The sequence below is a fragment of the Acomys russatus genome, chromosome 26 (assembly GCF_903995435.1).
Source record: "Acomys russatus chromosome 26, mAcoRus1.1, whole genome shotgun sequence".
NCBI classification, from domain to species: Eukaryota; Metazoa; Chordata; class Mammalia; order Rodentia; family Muridae; genus Acomys; species Acomys russatus.
In genome coordinates, this window is record NC_067162.1 from 4,034,870 (window position 1) to 4,062,500 (window position 27,631).

A 27,631-nucleotide genomic window follows, 5' to 3' on the forward strand; every position below is an offset into this window, starting at 1 on the left:
AAGGAAAAGAACAGTGTCATAAGTAGAAAGTGGTCAGCTTCAGAGAACCGACATTGCCACTTAGAAACGGGATGAATCTTTGTCACGAAAGTAGACGACAGTAGGATTGTACCTGAAGAAAGAGAGTAGCAGCGGGCAGCTAGGGAAGTTCTGCAAACAGGAAGCAGTTGTGTAGGTGTGTGTATCTTAGTTACCGTCTCCCTTAAACAGCTTAAGGCTGAAAGGGTTCCAAAGCACCAGAGGCAATCTATCATGGCGGAGAAAGCATGGTGTGGAGATCATGATGCTTAGCTGGTTACTTTGTATCCATATTCAGCCCCGCAAAATTTAAACAGGAAGTTGTGCCAGACCTTAAATCCTCAAGGCCTGCCCTGGGTGACCTACTTCCTCCAGCAAAGCTCCCTGCCTCAATGGTTCACCACCTTTCTAAGTACTGCTACCACCTGAGGACCACTGCCTTTAATGTTTAAAACTGTTTCTCTTTCCCTTTATTATAATGATAAGAGTTAGAGTCAGAACTGGAGATGGTGCCACACACCTGTAATCCTAGGCCTTGGGAAGCAGAAGGACCAAGCCTAGGCTGCATAGGGAAACTCTGTGCAAAAGGAAACAAAACAAAGCTGTTTTTTTTCTGGAGATTGAGCCAGGTGCTCTACCACTGAACCACATCCCACCAGACCTCTTTAAAACAGGTTCCTTTCTATGTCAGTCTTTTGGTGATTATTGTAGACTCTGCACCTTGGCTACACCAGAGAGAACGTATGCTTTTAAACATCGGCCCCAAAAAAATTTTAAATTTTTTTTAATTAAAAAAATAAACATTGGCCCCAGTGACTAACAAACTGCTTTATACCGCATTGGCACTCAGTAACTACTTGGGGTTTGCTGATAGTCTTTCTAGCGTGAGGCTCAGAAGTGAAAGCTTACCTTCTTGCGCTTTGGGGTCCTTTCAACGTCCCTGAACTTTGAAATGGAGTCACTCCTGAAGACTTCATCTCAGCATCAGTTCAAGAACATGCCTGCCTGTTCAGCATCTTTTACACGATGTCTCTTGTAAGTGCACTTGAGAAATTTCCTGAAAAGTTAATGAAGCTGGGTGATTTTGAGAGGAGGAAATTAAGGCAAGATGAATATGACACTGAAAATAGTTCCGTGTAGCTGTCCTGGGATCCTAGAGAGTGGCAATGGTGTAAGGAACATGGCCAAAAGCGCCACATGCTGGTTAAGTGCAGGCAGCCTGTTTCCACTTTGAATAAGAGTCAACAACAATTTAAGATCACACGTTCTCCATAAAGCGCTGTGCCTTGGATATTAGCAGATTGCTTTTCTCAGTTAGCGTGCTCACAGGGCTTTGTGCTCTTCCGCTGCAAGCACTCTTTCATATAAATAAAATCGCTAAGTTTCTTCACTGAAAATTTTATAAACAAAAACTATTTTCTCTACAGCGATGCAATCGCAGGGTTGGCAAGGAGTGTGTCAGGTGAGGCTGGTGGCTTTAGGGCGTTTTGCTGAGAGGAGCTGTATTCTTTTCTGTTTAATTTCATATACTCTCGTGTCTAAGGACAGGAGATTGGTTTGACGAAATAGGAAGTTGCGCTGTCCAGTTCCTCCCTTGACCTTGTACTGTGGAATGTTCAGGAAGGGCGCCCCCTGGGGGTTACCAGCACGTGTGCAGCTGGATTTGAGCTCCTCTGTTGTACTTCTGTTCCGCATGGGCCAGCCAGGCTGTGTGCTGTGCTCAGAAGACACCATTAGACTCGAGGCATGCTGTGTGGGACGAAAGTGTCTTCATAGAGAAAGATGTTCGCTAAACTACTCTGGAGACTAGGGCAGGAGGACCACGAGCTCGAGGCCAGTTTGGGCTACAGAGCAACGTCAAAGTCATCCTGAACACCCTGTGACACTCTGTTTTTCAGTCTAAAGATTACAAGGGGTGAGGGGTAGCTTTCCATGGTAGAGCACTTGCCTAGATGCAAAGTTATGACACAGTTCCTTCTACTACAACGTTAACTCATTTTTAAAAATGGACCATTAACTAACGAGTACGTCAGGTTTTTCCTCCTACATAGGTGAGAGCATGCAAAGAGCAAAGATGCTCACTTTTGATGGTACTGCCAAACCTTGATTAAGGGGGGGGGGGGGCAGTGGAGCGTGATGACGCACAGAGCATTCTCTGCACTCTCATCTAGCATGGAAAGCGGAGTCACGTGATTATCCCTTTTCATTGGGTCACACGGGAGAGTAAACTTGGTTGTCTGTCCTCCCCCGCCTTCACCCATAGCCCAAACTCATGTTTTAAAGTGGATTATGTGTAGGAGGGTGACTGTGTTGCCCTGGGCTCTAGCATTTGACTCTTTCTTGAAGGAAACAAACAGCAGGATGGTGAGCTGGCTCGGCGGGTGGAGGCGCATGCACTCAGCCTGAACATGGGAGCCTGGTTCTCACATCCCAGTGGGTAAGAAGAGAGAACCCACTCAGGAAAGTTGTCCTCTAACACCCACACAGTATGCCATGTGGATGCATATGCACATACAGACTAAAAATAAATACATAAGTTATTTGGGAAATAAGTATGTAATGGAGGAAAACAAACAAAGAAGGTGCCACAGCCGAACATTGCCGAGGGGACTATACATCCCAGATGTGGCCACCCTGCAGAGCAGCCACATCTGTATGGCATCTCTGTCCCTGCAAAGGAGGTCAGCACTCTTATGGCATCAGGACATTATCAGTTGACGAACTCCCTTCTTTCTTCTTGCTAAGTTGTGATGTCTCTCCACCACTTTGGACCCTAGAGGGCAAAGTAATCATGATGCAACGTGGGAGCGCCATTGTACTTGGTCCTCCCAACTCTGTAACAAGACTGTTTGCCTAATGGTAAGGAGATGAAGGTCCAGGTTTGGGACCCAAGAGCCCCTCAGTCTAAGGGATCTCAGTGTCTTCAGCTAGGTCAAGACTGCTCCCCTTCAGGCTGCAGTGTGCACCTTTGAGACATCACAATGGTTTCTGGTACTTTATAATGTGGCGCTCTTGCTGACCAATCACATGTCCTCTCTCATAAGAGTTACCTTTCAAAACAAGTGGACATGTACTAGTGTATACTTAGCACTGTTGAATTTTCTAGAATAACTGCGACTTTAGCCCCACATTTAAATCAGTTGTATTTTGTGTCTGGTTCCACAGCAGTATATAAGAGCTCATCCTTGAGAGCCCAGTCTCTAGCCTTCTTGCTGGCAACTTTGGTGCTGTCAAAGCTTTATTAGACCAACCCTTCATTTCTCATGTCCTATTGCCACCAGCAGGCTATGAACCTGCTGATCTTGGGGCCCCTTTATAGTCACAGAATCACTGAGGAGCACAAAGACCTGTTCTTCATAGAAGATGTATTCATTAATAGTTCCAAACAATTTTAGAACTATCGATCTGCTGATTTATTTAAAAAATAACAACAGGGGTATGGCTGTAACTGAGTGCTAGAGTGCTGGCCCAGTATTTATAAGGATTCTAACACTATAAAAATAGAATAAGGATAACAAACCAACTACATTCTTAAAAATGATATCACATAATCATTGGTAAAAAATAACCATTTTCCCCCCAAAACGTTGGGAGAGTATCATCATTTTGTTGTTTGTTTTGTGTTGCTTTGCTTTTGAAAAGTCCTTCCTTTAATCTGGCTTATAGGAAGAGTGGTTGGTGTAAGCGTATTCTCTGCATCCTGCAGTCAGTCAGGTGTGACTGGCTGTTTGAGGTTGAAGCGTAGTTTAGGGGACAACATAAAAAAGTACCCTCCCCACTTGCCTGGATGTGAAGTGAAATTCCCTATCACTTCACTAGAACCTTCGAACACTGCTGAGCAGATGGCTCAGCATGTAAAGTGGAGGCCATACAAGCACAGGACTTGAGTTGGGATCCCCAGATCCCACTTAAAGCTGGGCACAATAGTTCACATCTGTAATGCTGGCACTGCTACAACTGGATGGGAGACGAAGACAGGACAGTCCCCTAGCCTGGGTACACGTAACCAGTGGACAAAGAGGCCCTGTCTCAAAACTGGGTGAAAGGCAAGAACCAAGCCTGAGGTTTTCATCTAACTACACACGTATGCACTGTGATGCACATGTACTCACACACATGAGCACACACACACACATACATGCCCTCACGATGCACAAAGATCATACACTCCTTCAAAAAGAACCCAAAAATGTCAAGCAGTGACTGGCAACTTCCCAGAAATAAATATGCAGAACATCTACAGCACTCGAAGCTTCCTGGTGACCATGGCAAAAAGTACAGAAGATGCAGTCTGTCCCGTAGTGTCACCTAGTATCCCCTAGTATAGCTCATAAATCAATGGACTCATGAGACATAAGTACGTGGCTGTAAGACTAACGTGATGAAGCCAAATAGTAGGTGACAAAGTCTCACAGACACATGCTCCAGGGTCACCATGGTCTCTTGTGGCATCTCCCCCATCCCGCTCCCACCACCCAACCCACACCCCTGCTCCCACCACACACCCATACCCCTGCTCCCACCACCCAACCCACATCCCTGTTCCCACCACCCAACCCACACCCCTGCTCCCACCACCCAACCCACACCCCTGCTCTCACCACCCAACCCATACCCCTGCTCCCACCACCCACCCATACCCCTGCTCCCACCACCCACCCATACCCCTGCTCCCACCACCCAACCCACACCCCTGCTCACACCACCCAACCCACACCTCTGCTCACACCACCCAACCCACACCCCTGCTCACACCACCCAACCCACACCCCTGCTCCCAGCCTGGTCCCTGCTTTTCTAGCTTCCCACCCCACACTTTGCCTTTCCCATCCCTTGGCTTCGCAGCCCTTCAGCGTGTCTCCTGTAGAGTAGAGTGGCGTCATCCGATCTTGCATCTATGAAATAGAAAATGTTACAGAACATTATTTTAGCTTTCAAAGTAAGAATGAGAGAGGTTTCCTAGGCTTTTCCAGACGGAAGAGAACTGCCTGGACAAAGTGGCTGTCTTGTTCCAATAGACGCAGTGCATTTTGAGGTAAGATGGTTTCCTTAGATGGAAAACTTTTCCTCAGAACGCTACCAGTCCTAGTCTTTCAACCATGGAAGCCTTCATACCCAACATAACTCCATGGAATGATGTCGCTTTGTGATTTATCTCAATCTGTTTGTACTACTATGACAAAATGCCAATGATTAAGTGATTTATGCATAGCACAAAGGTGTTTCTCATAATCCCGGAGGTTGGGAAGCTGAAGATCAGACTGCCAGCAGGTTTGGGGTCTGGTGACGGAGCTTCGTTTGGTTTCCCAGTGACACTCTGTGGTGCTTCCAAACAGCAGTCCCTCCCAGGAGAATGGGTGCTATGCCCCACAAAAAATGGAAAAGTCCTAACGTGGCCCTGTCAACTTGATAAAGACCTTTTGTGGTTTGAATGTGAAATGTCCCCACCAGGCTTGTGTCCCCGCTAGGGGACCTTGAGTTGGGACCTAGTTAGAAGAAGCACTCGGCCTCACTTCCTCTCCTGTCCACTTCCTGACTGAGGATGCAATGTGACTAGCTAGGGTTCTCACACTCCTCCCACCGTGCTTTCCCTAATATCATAGTCTGCATTCCTTCTTACACTGTAAGCCAAAATCAACCCTCTCTACCTTACATTATTACTTGTCTGGTATTTCGCCGTAGCAAATGCAGAGAGAAAAGTAACTAATACAGACCCTAGTCTCAGGATTTAACCACTTGTGAAAAGATCCACGTCTTTTGTTTTGTTTTGTTTTGTTTCCCAAGACAGGGTTTCTCTGTGTAGCCTTGGCTGTCCTGGTCGCTTTGTAGACCAGGCTGGCCTCGAACTCTCAGAGATCTGCTTGCCTCTGCCTCCCCTTGTGCTGGTGCATGACACTAGCATGGAACTTAAGACACATGAGTTGGGAGCAGGTCACTCTCTGGTTCCACCACGTTTTTCTTGTCTCGGGAAGTGTCCCTGCCATTTGATGGCAGCCTCCATGCACACCCAGTTCTTTGTGTGGAACTTCACAGTGAAGAGGGGGTTTCCGCTACAATCGCCTCTCTCTCTAACCAAGCTGCCCTTTGAACTGCTGGTCTGAGACCTGCCTGAGAGGCACGGGGAACTGACACATTAGAAGTCCTGGTCTTCGTGCATGGCTCTTAGGCCATAAGCACAAAGCCTCCACAGATCATTAGCCGTTAAAGAGCAGCACCACGCTCCTTGGTTCTGACTTCCAGAGCACAGGGGAAGATTCGAAGATGCCCGCTTCATATTTCTCAGCCATCCTTACTACTGATTTTATACATACAGAAAAACCAAATAAACATCTAGGCTATGCCCTGGTGAGCTCTGTGTGGCATCATGCAATATGCATGTCTTATGGGAAATGGATGTCATGCCTGGTGTAGTGGCTGGATGGTGTCACACTCCTTTCACCCAGTAATGAATGATGCAGTTGTTCATAATGTCCTGAACAAAATCTACTCTGTGACAGATGTTCGGAATCAGTAATAAGAGAGGGCATGTGACCAATGTCTAATAAATTAATTGAGTTGAGCATCCCTTTTTTTTTTCTTGACTCAAGCAGACAATACATCAGCTTTTTAATAGAATAACTGAAACATAAGAAGGTTCCCTTCATCTAGAATTAGGCACCCCAAAAATGATGCCTAGCACCCGGTTTGATTACCAGGTTTCATAGCGTCTCGGGAAAGAAAGCTTGGCTCTTGGCACATTTTCTTGAGCAAGTAAGACTTTCCCGGGAAAGGAAACCTGTGACCCTGTCACATCAGCAGAGTTGTTGTCTAGCTTTTCCTACCCCAACACTCCCACTCACCAGTCACCTCTGCAAGGCTCCATGGCCCTGTCTCCCAAGAAGATGGCTACACCGCAGCTTCCTCAGAACAGATGTACTTCTCACAGCCCAGGGTGCAGGTGCTGACACAGCGCGGCTTTTGCTTCAGGAAACTGACTCCACCAGGACCTGGTGGAGACAGATCTGGCCTGTAGTGAGGGGAAACTGCTTGGTCCTCCCTTTCTACCTGAGTAGTCTGATAGCATCCATGGGTCGGCAAGTAACTTTGTTCACTTTCAGCAGAGATTGGGTAAAATCTCTGCCTTTTATGCTACCCATTAACAAGTAAGTAACTAGAGTTACTAAGTAAAATTAAATGACTTCTTTATATCCACAATGTGTCTGTATGAAGGAAGACTGGCCACTGAATTTTCTTGTCATCTGTTGGCATGTACAGCCTACCATGGAGACGTAGTTCTTGTCGTCTATTGGCATGTACAGCCTACCGTGGAGACATAGTAATTGAAACGTGAACTTTCACTAGTTAGCCACTTCCTTCTTATCTCTCTTCTGAATCCTGTTGCCCCTTCATGTCCAAGAGGAGATTGTAGAGGGTCTCCATGGATACCAGGCCTACAGGTACAAAATGGCACACACCCTTCCTCACCCACCAGATCTTTTTTAGATACTTTCTGCCTAAAGCCATTGGAATGGTGCTGAAATATTTGTTCTGCCATATTGGCCACTCAACAACGGTGAGAAAACAAGTGTCTATATGTTCCCTGCATGCTCACATGTCCTCCTATGTTGTGATGCACTCAGGGGCCGAGCACTCTGTTCTGTGTGTTCAGGCTGCAGCTCTGGGTCCGGCCTCCCTCAGTTAAAACCTTAAAATAACAGTTGTCACCAAGAGTCCATTTAACCTTCAAATAAGTCAGTTCCTGTGGTCAAGTTGGTGATTAGAGTGACTGTTAAAAGCTGAGCGGTGGAGGTTAGAGGTGAACGGCGGAATTGTACAGAGGGATGAAATCACACCATGTAACAGATCCACTTAAGAAGTTTAATAAGGAGATACAGGAACTGTCTCTGGAGACACACGTGGGGAGAGAGGGAGAGGAGAGGAAAATGGGGAGAGAGAGAGAGGAAGATGGAGAGAGAGAGAGGGAGAGAGGGAGAGGGGGGTGGGTTAGAAAGATCTAGAGAGAAAGGGAGAGAGAGCACCATGTGGAGGGTCTGTTCTTTTATATGGCCCTGGACAGGGCCACACCCCGTGTCAGGGAAGCAGTGACATCACAGGTAGGCGGACTGTAGCAGAATCCTAACAGTGACGATGTGTATAAACTCCCTTCGAAAACAAGAATCAAAAAGGTGCATCAGTTTGCTACATCGTACACTGTCCAGGTAATGCCTACTACAAGTGGGATCCCTGTGGCCCGTGGGAGCAAAGTGCTGGCGTGTTCCTTCGTGGCTGTACTGAAGGCCCCACCGTGGGTGCAGATAAAGACCCCTTTGCCATTGCGGTTCCTCGTCTCGCCATACTGTGGCTTCTCCAGCCACCGATCTCAGGGACAAGTATACCTCCACGACATAAGAAGTCACCCTGAAAAGTTGCTCAGAAATGACTTTTTAAAGTCTGTTACATCATTGGTGGCCTGGGGAGAGGCGTAGCTAAGGAGTACGGGCACCGAGTATGTGCTCAGCATTTGTGTGATGCGATTTGGCAGTTACCCCCAGTTTACATCCGATAAAACCTGAGGTTCTCCAGGTGGCTATGGCTGCATGCTTTCTTTCCTGGTACCTGCAAGGAACCACCGATTATATTACATATTTATCGGTGCAGGTGCATGGTGCATGCCTGTCTCTGAAGACCAAGAAGACAAGTTCAGGCACCATCATTTCTTATGGAGTGTGCGCCTTGTTTTTTGAGACAGGATCTCTAATTGTACTTGGGCTCTCTAGCTTGCCTAGGCTGGCTGGCCAGCAAGCTCCAAGCATCTTTGCCTTCCCGGAACTAAGATTATGCGCATACACCACCAGAGCTGGTGTTTTGGGATTGTTTGTTTGCTTTATTTTTTTGTATGTGGTCTGGGGGTCAAATTCAGGTCCTCATGTGTTATGTGGCAAACACTTTAACAACCGAGCTACTGTCCCAGTCTGCTATAGTAAGTATTTTTAAAGCTATAGTATGAATGAATGTTTTTAAATGCCATGTGTAATATTTATGGGGGAAAACACTTTTTCTCCCTATACTTCCATGGCTGTCAGTGGTAAGTGACAATTGCCATGACACAGGTCCCCTTCTAGATTTTTTTTTGTCATGTATTATTTTCAATTATCATCTATTGAAGTCGGTGAAAATCAGGGTGCTAAAATCCAGTGACACTTTTATGAAAACATATCTCTTTTGGGACATCAATTTATGTGACAAAGAGAACACTGGGTTGGCTTCTAACTAGTACTAGAACACTTTAAGGGATGTTGATGGTGAACAAATGGATATCCTAGAGGCCACTGGACTGCCAGTCTCTCCCCAAGGAACATAAGCCCAGGAAGAGTTCTCATGGGGATTCTAGGACCTGACAGCCGAGCTCCACCACTGCAGATCCGAATATCAGGAGTGCAACTAGCCTGCTCCCGCTCTTGCTTGTCAATTTAAGAACAATCTCTTGATGGCCATGGTTGTGGGGGAAAATGATAACCTTGAATAGTTTGAAGATTCAAATGGAGGTAATTTTTATTCTCATTAAGGTTTGGAAGGAGAGACTGTTTTCAGTAGTTGGTTTTGTGTGTGCGTGAGGGCATGTGGGCATGCATGTGTGTGTTAGTTACACTGTTCTCAGAACAGGATGATGCAGTGTGCAGTATCCTGATCTGCTATGGTCACCAGTTATTTGACTCGCTGTTAGGGGACTGGTGCTACCTCATGGCGACACACCACACTCGGTCCTAAAGGCACTGTACTCAGATTATGGACGGCTGCTAGAAAGCCAAATGTCCTTACTGATGGGCTTGCACCTGAGGGTCTAGAAACTCAAGGGGATTCACTTGGCTCAACAGCTCAGCTAGTAGAAGCTGAGATTCACCCATCACTGTGAGATATTTATCTGCCACTCACCTCAGATCATTTGGACATGTGCCGTGCGAACACCAGTCACGGATGATATGTGCTCTGCTCTTAAATAGGGCAGAGAGCACAGTGCAGACGGCCCCTCCGGTTTAGGGCAGGGTCAGCCGTGGTGTATTTCAGTTGTCTTTTTGCAGCACTTCCCAAAGTGCTGTCTTCCACACCTTAGAGACGTGTGAAGGAGAAGACAGGTTGGTGTGCCGCTGCTGCAGGATCCGCAGTAAACAGAGCGCCATCTTGTTCTGGGGCCCCACAGGTGGTGGAGCTGGCGAATGGGTGTACGTAGGCATTTAGAGCATCAGCCAGCGAGACAGGCTTACATCAATTAAATGGCAGTTCAGTCGGGAGAAGGGTGGGACATGAAGGCCCGTTTTCTTCTTCCCCGTAGGGCAACAGCACTAGAACAAACAGGTCTTTGGGGACCGTTTCTGGGTGACCTTTGTAACTATGGTTTATTGAAGAACTTTTGCCTCTCTCGTTTTCTAAAAGCCCTAGTGCAGCTTGCAATAAACCACACGTACAGCACAGGGAGGACGGACAGACAGGAAGGCAAAAGCATGCTGTGAAAGTGGAGGACAAGAGCGATGTTTTGTGTCTTATAAAAGAAGAAAAGCTAAGCCCCAGGCCCTGACACAAGCTGCACGATCACGTGCGATTTTAGTGTCATAATCTCGGTACAGTAAGATGATGATTTGGAAACATTCTTTTTCAAACCTGGTAGGGATGAAGATAGATATGAGACTTGCCATCTTCATCCTTTGTGTGTGCAGCTCGGGGGAGTGAAATACAATGCACTGTTGTGTGGCTAATCAACAGCATTTTCTCATCACATGAAACTGAAGCTGGGTCTCTTATAGTCACCCAGTCTTTACTTTGCTCCCCGTGACTGACTACTCAGAAATGCCCATGCTGGTGAAACTGTGCGGTACTTGTCCCTGGTGACTGGCTTATTTTACTTAGTGTACAGCTGAAGATTCAGTTCTACTAGGACAGTGGCCCAGTAGTTAAGAACACAGCTATGATTCCCAGCACCTAAGGCAGTCAACTCACCATCATCTGTGACTCCTCTTCCTCTGGCCCCCATGAGCCACACAAATAACAGCAACAACAACAACAACAACAAAAGTAAATATTTTTAAAGATCCATTCATGTGACACAACATGAAGGAATTTCCTCTCCAAAGGTGAATAATATTCTATTATGTGCACATAGCATATTTTGTATGTCTGTTCATCTGTTCATGTGTACTTGAGTCCCTTCCACCTTTTTTCTAACGTGAATACCGCCGCATGAGCTGGGTGTACATGTGTCTTTGGTTGATACACCATGAATTCTTTCAGGAGTGTTTCAGTAGAAATTAACTTTAAGAAGATTTTCCTAGCTGAGCACAATATCACAGGTCTTCAGTCCCTTGGGAGCAAGGGAAGCACAGCTCTGTGAGTTACAGACCTGCAATGGTGACATCATCATGATGTCGTTGTTACCACCACAGTGGGAGCCATCCCCGGCAGCTATGTGGCAAACAGGTTTTTTTTATTAGGGACCGAGTTTTATTTATTACTGTTCCTGTCTTCATGATTCACTAACTTTCTAGTGAGCTGACCGAATGTCATGAATAGTACCAAGGAGACAATTAGAGGGTGAGTGTTATGTGTTAAGTGTCCACCTCAAAGGTGAACCCAGATGAGCCTGTAATATCAATGCAGTTCATAATAGAGATCACTACTAAGTCTCTGGAAAGGCAAGTAGGAAGTCATACACACATGGATGAACACACACATATGCATGCACACATGCACACCACATTCACATGCATGAGCACATGCATATCACATTCACATGCATGAGCACATGCATATCACGCACATACATGCATGAGCACATACACATGCATGACCACACACAGAGCATACACACATGCATGAGCACATATACACATGTATGGACACACGCACATCACACATCCATGCATGAGCATGCACATACACATGCATGACCACTCACATATCATACACACATGCGTGAGCACATGCATGGGTGCATGGGTGTCACACACATGCATGACCACACATACATGCATGACTACACACATATAATACATGCATGCATGAGCACACACATACGTTCATAGGTACATGCATGTCACACACATGTATGATCATGTACACAAATGCATTGGGCACATGCACATGACACACATGCATGAGCACATGCATGTCACACACATATATTGCATGAGCACACACACACATGCATGACCACACACAGATCACACACACATGCATGAGCACACACACATTTCCACACTGGAAGCACCTAGCTGTGGTCTCACTCTAGAAGGCCAGGGTTGGGGCAGCCTCTGTCAGCTTTCAGGGGCTTCTGGGTTCCACAGGCTCCTGTAGTTGGGAGCGCCCTGTATTTTGGTTGAGCAGATATGTACTTGGATCATTGCACAACAAAACTGATTCTAGGACTGTCATCCCCTGTCAGTAGCTATGAGATGGCCATCTAGATCACCTGCTGTCCAATGATTGTCCCTGTACTGTAAGACAGCACAGCACCACTGACATGAAATAGCAGGAATGTACTTCATTTGGTTATTGTTTGAGAATTTCATACATACATGAATGTGTTTTGATTGAATTCACTCCCCATTCCCTTCCTTCCAATTCTTCCCTTATTCCCACCACTTATGTCTCCAAACTTCATGTGCATGGTTCTTTTGTTTGTATGTTTCCTTTTGTTTTTGTTGTTGTTTTGTTGTTTGAGACAGGGTTTCTCTGTGTAGTCTTGGCTGTCCTGGACTCACTTTGTAGACCAGGCTGGCCTTGAACTCACTGTGATCCGCTTGCCTCTGCCTCCCGAATGCTGGGACTAAAGGCGTGCACCACCACCACACCCGGCCAGTGCTGTCTTTCTTTTAACCCACTGAGTCCACTTAGTGCTTCTGGTGCAGCCACGGGTGTAGGACCAGCTGCTGAGGCCTGGGTTGCTCTCAGGGTCCTATCCCTGAATAAACTGAATCTCAAAACCAGGAAATAATAATTAGTTCCAGATCTCCCTTGGAAATCCTTCTAATCTAAAAGGTCAAAACCTACATAATACAACAAACATATTATTTTATGCATAAAATGGATGAGATATAATTTTTAACAACGGTGGCCAGAAACATTATGGAAAAAAAGGATACATGAGTGTTTAAACACAGGTGCCCACATTGTTTAGATATGAAATTAAAACTAGTCAGTTCACCGATGAATTATTTCAATTTTGAACACTCCGCCCACCTTGATTTTAATGGGCTTTATTTAATCCCTACTAGTATAGAAGAAAACTTTTTCAGCTCAAGTTTTCTTAAAGTAACAACAACAAGAACATTTTCTCACTGTGAATATTCACTTTTTTCCATGTGGGATTCAGGTGGGAGAGGCTGGGTACCTGCTGTAACAGCCTCAAGCTGTTTCCCAGTGGCAGTGGTGTGTGTGATTTCAGTGTAGTGAAGTGAACGTCCTGAGAGGACCCAATGAAACTACAGTTACAAGTGAAACTAGTTTCCCAGTTGAGAAAACCTTCAAGTACACAAAGCAGTCAGAGTATTTTTAAGTGATTTCCCAGGATCTGGGCATTGGAGTTCATATCTGTAATCCTGAGCTATATACTGAGAGCACACACATGTTCATGTGCGTTTGTGCGCGTGTGAGTTCTAAGTTTTATTTTCATACATTTTTTTTTAACCCAAGGGGCTGGAGAGATGACCTTGTAATTAGTGGAGCACTCTGCTCTTGCAGAAGACCCAGATTTTGTTCCTGGCACACACAGGGGCTCACAACCATCTTGTGACTGCAGGTTCAGGGGATCTGATGTTTTCTTTCTCCTGGCCTCTGTGGGTACCAGACATAGAACTTTTTGCAAATGCATGCATGCAGGCAAAAACATTCATACACATAGAAAATAAACATGAATCTATTTTTAAAGTTCTGAACCAAGTCTTAGAATTCGATCTGGATCTCCGTGTCCATTTTAGAAGTTGCATCCGCATAAATCCCACTTTACCTGAGAAGATGCATGGGAAAGCACGGCAAGTGCAAGCGTGTGAGTATTCAGAAGCAGAGCATATTGGCTGCCAGCCCTTTACGTGGGCTGCCCTGAATAGTTCCTTGCCACCTCTATCTCGGTCCACTGTGCAAGGCTGACTTTTGAGTTCTGCATTTACTTTTTGTTTTTCAGAGGCAGGATACAGAGTTGCTTTTCTTTTCCAAAGTAGTCAAGTATAATCTTACTTGATGATGCTTGATGATTCTGTTCAAAATGAGATGCAATCGTTAAATGAATAAAACCTTACAGTAGAATGTTCTGCAAAGGCATATATTGTAGCGCTAATACCAGTACCACGGCAAAATATTGTCCTTGCTTCCATTTCTTCGTAAGCACCTTTCTGTACATTAAATCTAATGTGCAAAATAATGTGCTGTGGTTAAATGTGTTTGTGAGAGCCAGCCTATTTTCACGAATTTCAAGCTACGTTGAGTGCATCATCTTCCCCTTGTGGAAACACAAAGGTTCTGCCACATAATTCAGAACAGAGGACAAACAATGCTCTCATTGATTACAAAATCTGCACCATGCTGAAGATCTCTGTGCAGTCGGCTGACTGGAGGAGAGACTCGAAAGCTATTCACTCAGGCCAACGCTGCCCGAGACTTTAAGTAAAACAGCAGGTTTGGAACACGGCTTCCTCACATGAAACATGCCTCATGAACGTCATGACAGTTCCTTGGGAGACATAATAAGAAGTAGAGAGACATAACTCAAGTCTTGTATGCAGCAACTCTTCCTGCACACAGCCACGAGGCCTGCAAGGTTCTTCAACAAAGAGTTAAAGGACTCTGTTGCAACCGACGGGACAGCAATGGCTCCCTCGGTGTGCTGCCACACACGCGCCTTCTCAGGTGCTTTCAGATGGAGGGAGCTGCTCTGACCTTTGTTCTGTGTGTAGATATAGTGTTAACAACGTCTCAGTAACAGAAACACTTTGACACAAAGGTGTTTACTTCTCATGCTCAGCACCAGGCAAGTCACCTCTACCTTGTGAACATCTGCCTTGTCTCTCCTCTTCCCTCGGTGTTCTAACCTATATATAGAAGTGATAATAATAAGATGGTGGCTTTTTTTTCCTTGAAAATTCATTTTAGGAATTTGATGCTTTCTTGACTCATTTTAACCAAAACGAGCACTGGCTTCTCTAGAAACATTTTCTCTATTACAATTATATGTTTTAAATTATATTTTTATATATACCTTCACATGGGAACTTCCATGTAGTGAACTATGTCTCTGCAACATTGGAACCATTTGAGGTATTTGGGTTTTGCCAGCGAGAAGTCTGAGTGTCAGAAGACACAGGCCCACAAGCCTCCGGAGCTCTGTGGCCTTATGCCCTCCATGCAAAGCCAAAAGTACGTGCTCCCCTATGGGGCAGGGAGGATAGGGCAGCAAACACGTATGAGTGCTTGGGAGGCTACTCAGCCAGTCAAGTGCTTGTCCCGCAAGTCTGGGACCCTGAGTTTAAATAGCCAGGTGCAGGGCTTGCTTATAATCTTCCTGCTGGAGACAGATAGATCCCAGGATTAGCCGGCCAGGCTTAGCCTACACAGAAAGCTCCAGGGTAGTGAGGGACCTTGTCTTAAAACCACAAGGTGGATGGTGCTTTCGTCCTCAGGAGATCATGCTAAGTTTTCAGCTTCCTCACATGAAACATGCCTCATGAACGTCATGACAGTTCCTTACAAGACATAATAAGAAGTAGAGAGACATAAATCAAGTCTTGTATGCAGCAACTCTTCCTGCACACAGCCATGAGGCCTGCAAGGTTCTTCAACAAAGAGTTAAAGGACTCTGTTGCAACCGACGGGACAGCAATGGTTAATCATCTTAGCATCTCTAAACTCCCATCAGTCCCTCTGCTTCCTGTTGCCATCGTTGGCAGATCTGTACACCTTCATTTCCTTGTTCACTTAGTAACTTTTTCTCCTCTTATAAAATGTATATTGGGTAAAAGTTGATGTTTAGCGCTTGTCTTTCATTTTAATTTTTGGCTTTTAAAATGCTTTGTTGAATATGGGTCCTCTGCTTAAGACTCTTGTAATTACTCAGGGAGGCAGAGACAGGTTGATCTCTATGAATTCAAGGCCAGCCTGGTCTACAGAGTGAGTTCCAGGACAGCCAAAGCTATACAGAGAAACCTCTCTTGAAAAATAAAAACAAAACAACAACAAAAAAAGAATCTTGTAATTAACTGAATAATAGAAATAAGTTCAGCCTCTTCCCCCTGTAAACACATAGATATTTTGCACAGAAACAAAACAAAACACAAAACAACCCTTTTAAATACATAGGTAATCTCAGAAGGAGGGGTAAGTGAAGCTGGAGAGATAGCTTGTTTAGTAAGTGCAAAGCTTTCCTTGTAAACATGTGGGCCGGTGTTGAATCCCCTGACCGCATATGGAAAGCTGGGCGTGGTGCTGCACACTTAGAAGCCCATTACAGGAAGGCAGATCCCTGACAGTCTCTGGCCTGTGAGCTCAGGCCACTGAGAGGCCAACCGTCCAACAGCAAGGCGGATGGGGCCTGAGAAACAACAAACAGCTGAATTTAGCTGGCCTCCATGCTTGCACAGAGGCTCTGGGGAGTGGTGAGCAGGTCTGTCTACCTCTGAGCTAAAGCTCCAATGAGCCAACAGATGAGTGGGTGCAGACATCTGCTTTAGGGGTGCATACTGAATCACAAACAGGAAGAGGGCTTTCATTCCTGCTGGGCTGGGGCCTGTGACAGAGGCCCATGTATAAATCTGGGACTCCGCTCCCAAGAGCAATAAAACTCAGCATCCTTTTGACCAGCCCAGGGACATGGCCAGGAAACAGAAAGAACTGAGGAACACAAGCCTGCACCGTCCAGCGGAGTCCTAACAAAAGCACTGAAACTCAGACATTAGCAGCAAGAACCGTGCTGCAGAGGAGGCGAAGCAGTCAGGCAGTCAGGCAGTCAGGCAGTTCTGCGAGCCAAGGCTTCCCAGCAAGCTCCCTTCACAAGCCAGCGCCCAATGCAGGGTCACACAGAAGACAAAAAAATGCCGAAGTGATGCACGCTAAATATGCATCCTGGCATCCTAAAAATGAACTTGAAACTCTGAAAGAAGCTATAAAAGAAGCATGTTAAAATGAGTGGTGACGTAATAACCAGAAGAGAAGAACTGCCTTATGGGAAGTCACAGATGTTTCTGAAAGAATGAAATGGAACATTTTCACTCCTTGACACGGCGAACACCAGCACTGAAATTCAAGTCCTGGACACTTCAAGCAAAATGAAGTGGACTTAGTACGAGGAACAGGAATAGCTCTAGAGCATTTTCACTCCTTGGTGTGACCAATGCCGCCACCCTCAAGACCCAACACAAGCTACAGGAAATGGACTTAGTAAAAGTAACAAGAATAATTAAAGAAGAAGAGCTCATGAACGTGACAGGGAGTGGGGTACACAGAAGGAGCTGGGGGGGGAGGGAAGGCTGGACATGATATAAATACAGTAATCATGCCTGACATTCTCAAAAATACAAAGAGGAACTAAACTATAGATATTTAACTGTGGGTTTAATAGACAAGGGAAAATATCAAGTTGGAAAATAGATGTGAGAAAAAAAATCACCTAGAATGAAGATACTAAGAAAATGGTGAGAACGAGAGGGAAGTTAAGTGAAGAAGAAGCGATGAGAAAGGTCCAGCATCCCACTAACCCTCAGTGATGGGAGTGGGCTAAGGATGCTGCTTGAAAATGCGGTAACAGTTCAGAATTTACCAAGTGCCTACCTGTCAGTAGAGCACTGAGCCTCCAACAGAAGAAACAAAAAGCAGTCCAGGACGAGGCCCCTCACAGCGAAAGTACAGGCGTAAGAGAAAGAAAACAAAAGCAAAAACAAAAACATGGTGCTGCCGAAGAAAATTCAAGTTAGCTGTGAGACAATTACAGACGATGTGGAGCTTTTCTCACAGCCATGAAGACGGTGCAGAGGCTGCATGGAATGCTAGCCTCGAAGCACTGAGCAGATTTGCCTGTCAAACTTTGGAAGGCTCCTCCAAGCAGGCAGGTGTCGACACTTTGAGGCTAAGAACCTCAGCTAAAAGAATAACTAAAGCATGCTCTTTAACAGGTGTGAAATGAAATCAGAAGCGAGGCAGGATGGGCAAGTGCTGGTGCGGAAAGACGCTGCTACAGGCAGACGTGTGGTGGGGGCCAGACGGGAGCTCCGTGGTGCAGCGGCTTGTCCGGCATGTGTGAGGACCTGGGTTCCACCCTCGTCACTACAGACAGGGGGTCAGTGGATAAGCTGAATCTAAAACTATAGAATGAGATGTGGCATATGTGAGACGGACAAAATAGTTTTAATGGTGACTTGAAAGCTGATGGGATGCAAGTCCTAAAGACCAGTAACATGGAGAAGAGGGAGCGGTCAAAGAGCAGTGAGGGGGTGGCCGAGAGTTCCCTGCTCTGCAGGGAAAAACCTTCCAATTAGCTGTAGACTTTCAGCTGTGCAAGTTCTTCACTCAAAAATAACCATTAGAAGTGTGAAAAAGAAGAATGTGCATTTTCTAAATGCAGTTAGAGAGACACGGAGTGGGGTTTAGAAAGCTGGCTTGATCCAGTTAATGAAGGGAAGTGGAAAAAAGAGCAAAGAGGGGCAAACAGAGATGGGGGAGCTGACTGGTGAAGTATCCAAGCGCGTGCGCTCATCATAATAACTGAAAACAGACTAAACCGAGCTGGTAAAGTGGCAAATGCTTGGGACTGGATGATGGCAAAGCTTGGAGGCGCGCAGATTTTTTAAATTTGGCTTTTCGCTGATTAGATACATGTGGCAAGTTTGAAGCTAAAGGGGGGGAAAAAAAAAACAAAGGCAGAGAGAAGATACCAGGCAAGTTCTAACAAGAAAGAGAAAGGAGTGGGGGTGGGGGAAAATGGCATGAAACTAAAGCAAACACATTAAAGAAAAAACCTATTAAAAATAAAAGCGTGGAGAAGCTTGGCATATGGGCGTGTGCCTGCTCTTCCACTTGTTTGGACGTTGAGGCAGGAGAATGGCTTGAGCCCAGGAGTTGGAGGACAGTGTATGGGCAACGCAGGCCTTCTCTCATGGTGGGGGGCGGGGGGTGCAGCTGGAATGTAGTTCAGGTGGCAGAATGCTTGCTTAGTTCTCCAGCACCATATAAGTGGCGCGGTGGTGAGAGCCTATAATCCTACTGCTTGCGAGATGGAGGCAGGAGAATCACCACTTCAGGCTTCATAACAGAGTTAGAGACTAGTCTGAGCTACACAAAACCTGACTCATAATAATTCCTGCTACTATTTTAAGTGCTACTTAATGATAGAAGGATTGTAAACATAATAGTGTGGGTAAAAATATGAAGAGGCAAGTCACGGAAGAAGAATTGGTCAGTAAACGTTTGGAGAAACATGTTGAGCTGTCGGTGACACCAGAATGGAAATAAAGGCAACCGTGAGTTACCCTGCACACAAGCTCATCAGATGACGACATGTTTGGAATAATTGGTGTGTTGTGGAATGAAGTCTGTCTCATGTGCCCTGCTGGTAGGCGGGTGGAGGGCGGGGGGCGGGGGGCAAGGGGGACTAATGGCGGCAGGGAGCCTAGATAGGCCGTGCTGTACCAAGCTCTGTCTTATATATGCACACAGGGTACTCCCTGGGTATCCTCTGTAACAGCAATAAAAACCTAAGAACCCATGTGTCCCACCCCCACCCTCACCACCATTTTTTAAATTGTTATGGGAACTAGAGAGGTACCCCAGTCGTGAAGACCATGGGTTGCTCCCGAAGAACACCCGAGTTTAGTTTCCTCACGCCCACCTCAGGCAGCTCACACCTGCCTGTAACTCCACCTCTCAGAGATCTGACACCCTGTGGCTTCTATGGGCACTGCATTCAAGTACACACACACACACACACACACACACACACGCACGCACGCACGCACGCACTTTTAAATTAAATTATTGTAAGTCGTGACGTCATTCACAAAGCTTGAAGCAAGAGTAACTTCACTTAGAGGTCCCAGTACTAAAAATATATATTTCTCATACTTATGCATTGAGTGGAAATTAGTTACTGAGGGACGCCATCTCTGGTTATATACACACACACACGTACACTTAATACATAATCTGAGAACCCGTGATAATCCCTCAAGCTGGTTGTTCCGATCTTGAATGAGGAAGAGATTAAGCCTCAACCATGCCATGATGATCCTGTTCAAAAATCAGAAGCAAGCACTGCAATGGTGTTAGCATTTGTTATGCACTTAATTCTGGGTGGTGGATCTACAAGCTTTGACTATTACTCTCTGTGTGTATGTGTGTGTGTAAGTGCGCGTGTGCACATGTGTGTGCTTGCACGTGCATGCATACTAGATATTATCTTAACTTAAAGTGGCTTCTAGCTTATGGCAGAAGAAGGGAGAGCAGATGGCACAGTGCATTTCCCTATGGCTTCCTGGTGTTCACCCCTTAGAAGATGCTTGACACCTGAGGAGGGCTCAGGGTGCATCCTGGGAGGGGCCTGCAGAGCAGCTGCTCAGCTGTCTTGACACACCTGGAGAAATGCACCAGCCTCGTCTTGGTCTCTCCTGTCCTTGGCTTGGCAAGTCCTTCCCTGTTTCACCAATCTCTCACTGTGTTTGCAAAGCCTCCCAACAAGGCACGTTTTTATGAAAAGCATCTAAAGACAACATGGTACCTTGCTTAACCCTCAAGGAAAGAGAAAAGAAAGAGCTCTTTGTTGTATAGCATGAAATTTTACGGAAACATTTGGGTGGTGGAGTGAGGGGATGGGTTGGCTGTGTGGATGGAAACATTTCCATGTATGGTGACAACCGCCATGCGGCTGTCTGCCTTGATTAAAGCCAATTCTACTTGGGGTTCTCACCTTTCTAAATTGCCTTTAACTCCCTGTATCAAGGATGTGGATGAATTCGGTCGGTACCAGACACACTCCAGGATCTCTTTAAGGAAGAGCGTGTGGAAATAGGCATTGTCCTGACCACTTTCTGTCCACTGCAGCTAGCCCAAATTGCCTTTCCAAACTGTCAGTCAGTCTGTCACACCTGTAGCCAAAGAGTCACCACAGCTGCTCTGCTGTGTAGATGCTCTCCTCACGGCACCACCATCTACTAACAGTGCCCTTAATGTGGAAGGAAACCGTGGCGCCCCGAAATTAGCGTTTCTTCCCGTGTTCTCACAGGGAGCTGGTGGGGCTTTAGAAACAATTGACTTACACTCACCCAAAAAGGCCTCTGACTCATCTTTAAATGAGCATCTGCTTCATGTTGGAGCCACTGAGGAAATTGGCTCTGGGCTCTTGACAAGTCTGTGGGCTGCCAGCCTGGACGTGGTGGTGACCCCTCTTCTCAGATGTGTGCGGCTGCTTTTCCTTTGCAGAGAGAAGATGCATCAGTCTGCCATGTATGAACTGTGCCAGGGGATGCGCCAGATCAGCCTTCAGTTCGTGCGCCTGCAGCTGACCTTTGAGGAATACTCCATCATGAAGGTTTTGCTGCTGCTAAGCACAGGTACATTGATGTCCACCCTGGCACTCACTCTACATTGTCAGACCATCTTCTCTGCAGGAGAGCGGCCCAGTCACGATTCTCCGGTAGTTGATACCCAACCCGTGAAAAGAAATGTGGAAGAGATGGGAGGAGGGGTTTTGGCCTTGCGTGAACTCAAGTTCTTGCTGATGATAAAATTGTGGTCATATTGAACAGTGTATCCCTTCATGCCTTCACTCACCCAACCACTAACGGTTTGTTAACTGTCTGGCTATGCATGTGTGGTACGAACACTTGATCTTTGCCCGTGGGGAGCTTATCCTGTCAGACAAGCTCAAAGATAACTTGAACACGTTGAGGAGCATGGTGACATATCATGCTTAGAGTTGAAAGGGTGTGATGGTGGCTCAGAGAAGGAAGGACACTTCAAGGGGAGAGAGCACATAGCCTGGCTGGATCTTAGGGGACTTTGTGAGGGTTCTAGATTTAATATGGAGGCATGCACTGTCTCTCTATGCCATTCTTATGGGCCCTGTGAGTGAACATGTGTAGGCTGCGAGCCTCAAGTAAGATGTTTGATTATTATTCATTTTAAATAGATTTATGCATGCATTCTGTAATTTTTCAAGATTGTGTTGCACTAGACTAGAGGGGAGTAAAGTGGAGATGCCAATTGGACCAGACTATTCAACTTCCAATGGAAAAAAATTCTAAATCTTATCAAGTAGACAGAGAACTACAATTCCAAGCACTTCTGGTCAGGGTGGGTGGCACAGTCAGTGCTTTGTTCTGGGGCTCTGAAAATGTCCCAGCAGGCAACTGAGTTGAAGGGAAGGACTGAGGAGCAGCAGGCAGATGGCAGTGCTTGGAAGACTGAGACCCATGATACATAGTGACCACAGAGGAGCTGGTCTCAGTACCTGTCTGCACAGAAGAGGAAAATGGATCAGAATAAAATAGATGCAATAGAATCAGGGATAAACAAGAAGACAGTGAGTCACACAGGAGATGCGAGAACCAGAACGCCACCATGCGGGTGTGGCTTTTTGGGGGGGGGGGTGGCTTTGAGAGGACTCTGTGAAGTACGAAATGAACTCTATTTTTTTTTTATTAGTTAATGTTTATTCCAACTCTGTATCCTACTGGGGATAGCCAGAATGGGGAATTTTTGAGACTGAAAATCAGTAGCCAGATTTTAAACATAATAAATACTTATTTATTATTGTTCATAGTTGAGACTCAAATGGCAAATATAATCACTGTGCATGTTAGGGGTTTTTAAATAACAACTGACTTTTATTGAAACAAAACTATAGGTCATTAAGACTAAAATTGAACATTATCCAATTATTGCAAATCAGATCCATATTTTATATTAATTTTATTTTATTTAATACATTTAATTAAAATATAATTGCTTCACGTCCTGCCTTTCCTCTCCTGCCTCCAACCCCTCCCATGTTTCTCTCTTCACCCCAGTTCCCTTTCCAATTGATGGCCTCCTTTTATTTAATTATTAATGTTACTTAAACATGCAGGCACACAAATCCATCAACACAACTTGGTGAGACCATTTTTGTTCTTTGTGCATGTGGTTTGGGGGCTGGCCACTTGATATTGGATAACCAATCAGGGGCTCACGCTTTGGGAGTGGGGGCTGATTCACCCTGTCTCAATGTCGATTGAGGAACCTGTGGTTCCTTGTCTAGGTGTGGGACCCTGAGATTTCTTCCTTCCTGCATTAGCATGTTGTCTGTTGACGCTGTCTTTGTTCAGGGCCTGTTTAGGCAGCCATTCCTGCACTCCCCAGTCTCATAGCAGACTGCCTGTCCTCTGTGACCAGGCGTCTAACAGACACACCTTGAGGACAGCTTGAACTTTGGCTCACGGTATCAAACATCCCAGTCCCGTAATGGTCAGCCCCGCATATTCATGGTAACGACAGCAGAGGGGCATCCTCACAGCAGACAGAAGACAGAGGGAGGGACAGGCAAGGGACCACCACCACTGACTGACTTCCTCTAGGTAGGCCCACCTCCCGAAGTTCTCAGAGAGCTCCAAAAGAGCACCACCAGCTAGGGAATGTATTCATACATGTACCTGTGGGGGACACAGTCAAGTCATGAGCCATCTCCGGGATGAAGAGCAAAGAGCCAGTGGGGCCTGATCAAAGGTGTAGCAGTGGCAGAAGGGCAAAAGAGAGAGTGTCAGAGAGGCCAGCAACTGAAGTGTAGCCAGCCGGTCCCAAGACGGAAATGACTGGTGGTGTGGCCGGAACAGAGGAAGATGAGGAACTGAGAGAAGATACCTGGAGTTGACCATCAGGCTGATGGGAAGGTTTCGTGGATGTCTATGATCAAGTTTGAGGGGGAAAACATTTGATGGAATTAGGTACCCCAGGAGATAGGGAAAGGCAGCAGTAGCCTTGGCAAGAAAAAAAGAAAAAAAGAAAAAGAAAAAATAAGAAAAAGAAAAGAAAAGTGTTGCGTGCTTGTTTCTCAACCATGCAAGAATTTTCAAGAAGGCATTTGGAATTTGAAGAAGCTCCCACCAGGGATAGAGGGAGACCAGGGATGAAGACAGGAGAGAGTATTGGGAGGAAAACTCTGAGCCAAGGATGGCGGCCTCTGAGGAAACTGAGAGACGTTCTGGATATCAAGAGCCAGCAAACGTGCCAGGGTGCTTAGCAGGGAATAAAGGGGATCAGGTCATGCCAGTGAAGGGGGGGCGGGGGAGCGGGGCCACACCCAGCCTCTCTTTCGCTCTATTAAGGACTGTGGAAGAGAAAGCATCTTCCTAAGGAAGGGGGATGGGAGAGCTGAGTGGCTCAGGGCAGAGCAGACAGGCAGAGGTCCCGCTTGTTCTGAGATGCTAACCTGGACCGGGACAGCCGGGCAGAGGGACTGTGGGTGACAGCTTGGCCTCACAGTTTAGTATGCCTTCCACAGATTGTCTAATTTAACACTCGGAGGTCCCTGTGTGGCATTTGTCAACGTCCTGCTTGAGTGAAGACTTGGACTCAGAGCTTAAGCGTCCTGCTTTTCTGGGTACCCATTCATTGGCTGCTGCTGAGATGATTGACAGCAACAGATGGCCAATGAGGACGAGACAGGACGGTGGGCTCCCAAGCAAGGGGGCAAACCTGGCAGGAGGAGCCGCTCCACAGCTGTGTTTGTTTTGGAAGCAGCTCTTGGCCTCTTGCTTTATTTTCAGTGAATCTGATGCCCAGGGAGGGCAGGGTGCAGGCCTCCCAGGTTACCAGAGGCTCCGCCATTCCTCACTAATTGCACCCAGCCCATCTCCTGTGCAGCGTGAGTGGGAAGAAGCCGGCCCTCTCTCCAGCTCCACATCAGTCAGGGGCTGCCTCACAGCCCTAGCTCGCCCTCCCTAGAGCATAGCTTTGAAGAACAAAATTATCCTTCAGAGTAGTAGAAGTGATTTTATTGCATTGGGAAGCCATGTTACTCGCTAACCTTGTTTAGAAAAGTGTTTCCTTAAAGCACCAGATGGAAGGTAGATTTTCAGTAAAATGCATACGCCCCTAATTCTTTACAAATGTGACTTCTTGTACTTAGCTCATACCTTATACTGTTTGCATCCATTTACCCTTTTCGCCTCTAGCAGCGTCTGATGTCATCTTTTAAACTACCTGAATTAATTTATTAGCTTCCAACTTAGTTCTTTCAATTCTGAAAAAGGGTAATTAAAAGGCAAGAACGCCTAAGGAGTATCGGCATCACAGAAGCCACAGGCTTTGGGCGGCTTGCTTTGCTCCTCTGTGCTGGATGACGAAGCCGGCTCTTCTGCATGTTACCTTTCATAACGGCCGGCCAGCTGCTCAGGGCATTTAGCAGTGATAGCACAAGAATCCCACATTCTTTGCTTAGAGAGGAAAGCAGCCTGGCCTCAACCTTACGGCTCTCCACTCCTCTCCAGCATGTAGGTTCTGGAAGAGTTCCAACAGGCCTGCTGCACTTAATAAGTAAACCCAGAAATTCTGGGCATACATCCAAAATTTGAGGTTTTGCTTAACTTGCCTTTATTTGTTGATTTGTTTCAACTTCTAAAAAAAAATCTGGCCAGGAAATTGAGATGATATACCTCAGTATATTATATTTAAAGCAATAAAATGTGTTACTATTTGATATGAGAGGGTATGATCTTGATTTTTCGATAATGCAACTATCAGAAATATGGTGGACTTTGGTTGATAATATATAATGTCACCATCAAATAATATCACCGTAGTGATACTTTTTTGAATGGCAGATGATTTTCTTCATGTATAGGTCGAACCATCATATAAACATCCTTGAAAAAGACTAACTTTGAATGGCTTTGGTACTTTAAAAGCCTGTTTTCCAAGGCCACACAGCTCAGGTTGGGCTTGGCAAGCATTCAGCTGCCTCTAGAAAGTGTCAAGCTAATGTCACAGTTAGTGGGACTAGTTGCACTGTCCATGTGCCAGTTTTTGCCATTTTCCTTTATTTATTTTTTTAACCTTTAAAGAGAAACTATTTCTCAGAGGCTGGAAAAAATGGCACAGAAGTTAAGAACACTTGTCCTTGCAGAGGACCCAGGTTTGGTTCCCAGTAGCCACATATTGGGTCACAATCATTGGAAGCTCTGCTTCTGGGTGTAAGACCTCTGTGGGCACCAGGCAAGCACATACATACATACATACATACATACATACATACATACATACATACAGGCAGGCGGTGACACTCAGACACATAAAGCAAATACACCTTTTTTAAAAAGACGGAAAGTGATTTCTTATATAGTAGGTGGCATTTAACTCTAACTATTAAAGTCAGATATTAAAGTCACAACTGCTATTTGGCAAGCCTCGTGTGTGGTGACTCTGAGAGATTTGTTTTCCTACAAAAGCACATGTAAGGAAAAAACAAGTCAAAGGCCTCAATAATTAAACTCATGGAGACTGTTAGCATCCTAACGGAGGTCGATCTTTAAGATAATTCATTCACATCTTTATTTGTGAAAACAAGGTTAATTTGGAGACAGTGGTATACCTGGCTTCCAGGGCTCCACAAGCTACGCAGGGATGCCCTTGCAGGCGCCCTAAAGTGCTAATGACTCAAGAAGTTATCATTTATGCCAGCTACAAGAAAATAGCACATGGGAAAAAAATAGCACATGAGAGACTCAATCAAGAAGACCATAAGAGCTGTCTGAAAGTCACAGCGTTAATAGCACAAGATGGGTTTCCATGAGGTCTTCATCTCCTAAAACCAAGGTTCCAGGTGGCCACACTCTTCACAGTTTTAAAGCTTATGTGTTGCCTCTTAACAACCATACTGGAAGCAAGCCAGAAGCTGACTTTCATAGAGGCATCTTTAGCCGCAGTGCTCCATCTTTTGTAACCTGTCCCGGCAGGTGGCTCCTAGTAACAGACCATGAATGTGGGCAAGGGAGCACATGGGTGCACAATGCTGGGATCCCAAAGTGCTCCCTATTGGGTGGGGTCTGAGCCAGGGAGTCCAGGGCGTTTTGCATGTTAGACAAGTGCTCTGTCACTGAGCTACGTACCCAGTTCCCAAAATACTCTTTGTAAGTGGACTTTTCGTTTCAATATAAAAACCTACCCACTGAGGAAAAGGAGAAACATGATCCTTGTTTTCTACTTCACCAAAGCTAAAGTGAGCATTAGTTCTCACTGGGGTCAGAACAGCGTTGGTGTCAGCCCTGCAGACAGGAAAACCAACACACACGGCTGTGGATGATGCCTCCAAAGTCAGGTGATCCTGGGCGGCTGTAGAAACTGCTTACTCAGCATCTCCCACACAGTATGTGGCCAGCTCCCTCCCCATGGTGTCTGCAACTGAACTTAAGTGTGACAATGCTGCTTTCCATGAGGAGCCCCAGCTTAGACTGTCCCGTGACGCTGAAATGTGTTTTCCTGCCTCTGAGTCATTGGTGAGCTAGGATTCAGAGGACACTCTGAAGACAAGTTTCAAGCCACCTGGGGCATGGGCTTAGGACGCAGACATGGAAAACGGGTTTCAGCTGCCACTTACTTGTTTTACACTCCATAGTAATGAATCTGTGTACAGTCC

The 27,631-nt window shown here is 45.9% G+C and overlaps 1 protein-coding gene across 2 annotated transcripts in view; it reads left to right on the forward strand.

Annotated features, from left to right (window-relative positions):
* Nr3c2 (nuclear receptor subfamily 3 group C member 2) overlaps positions 1-27,631 on the forward strand; it is a 337,342-nt gene that overhangs the window by 287,941 nt on the left and 21,770 nt on the right. For both annotated transcript variants that reach the window (XM_051168905.1, XM_051168906.1), the window contains exon 7: positions 21,442-21,572. In XM_051168905.1, coding sequence (XP_051024862.1) covers positions 21,442-21,572 — 131 coding nt within the window. The remainder of the gene's footprint in view (positions 1-21,441; positions 21,573-27,631) is intronic.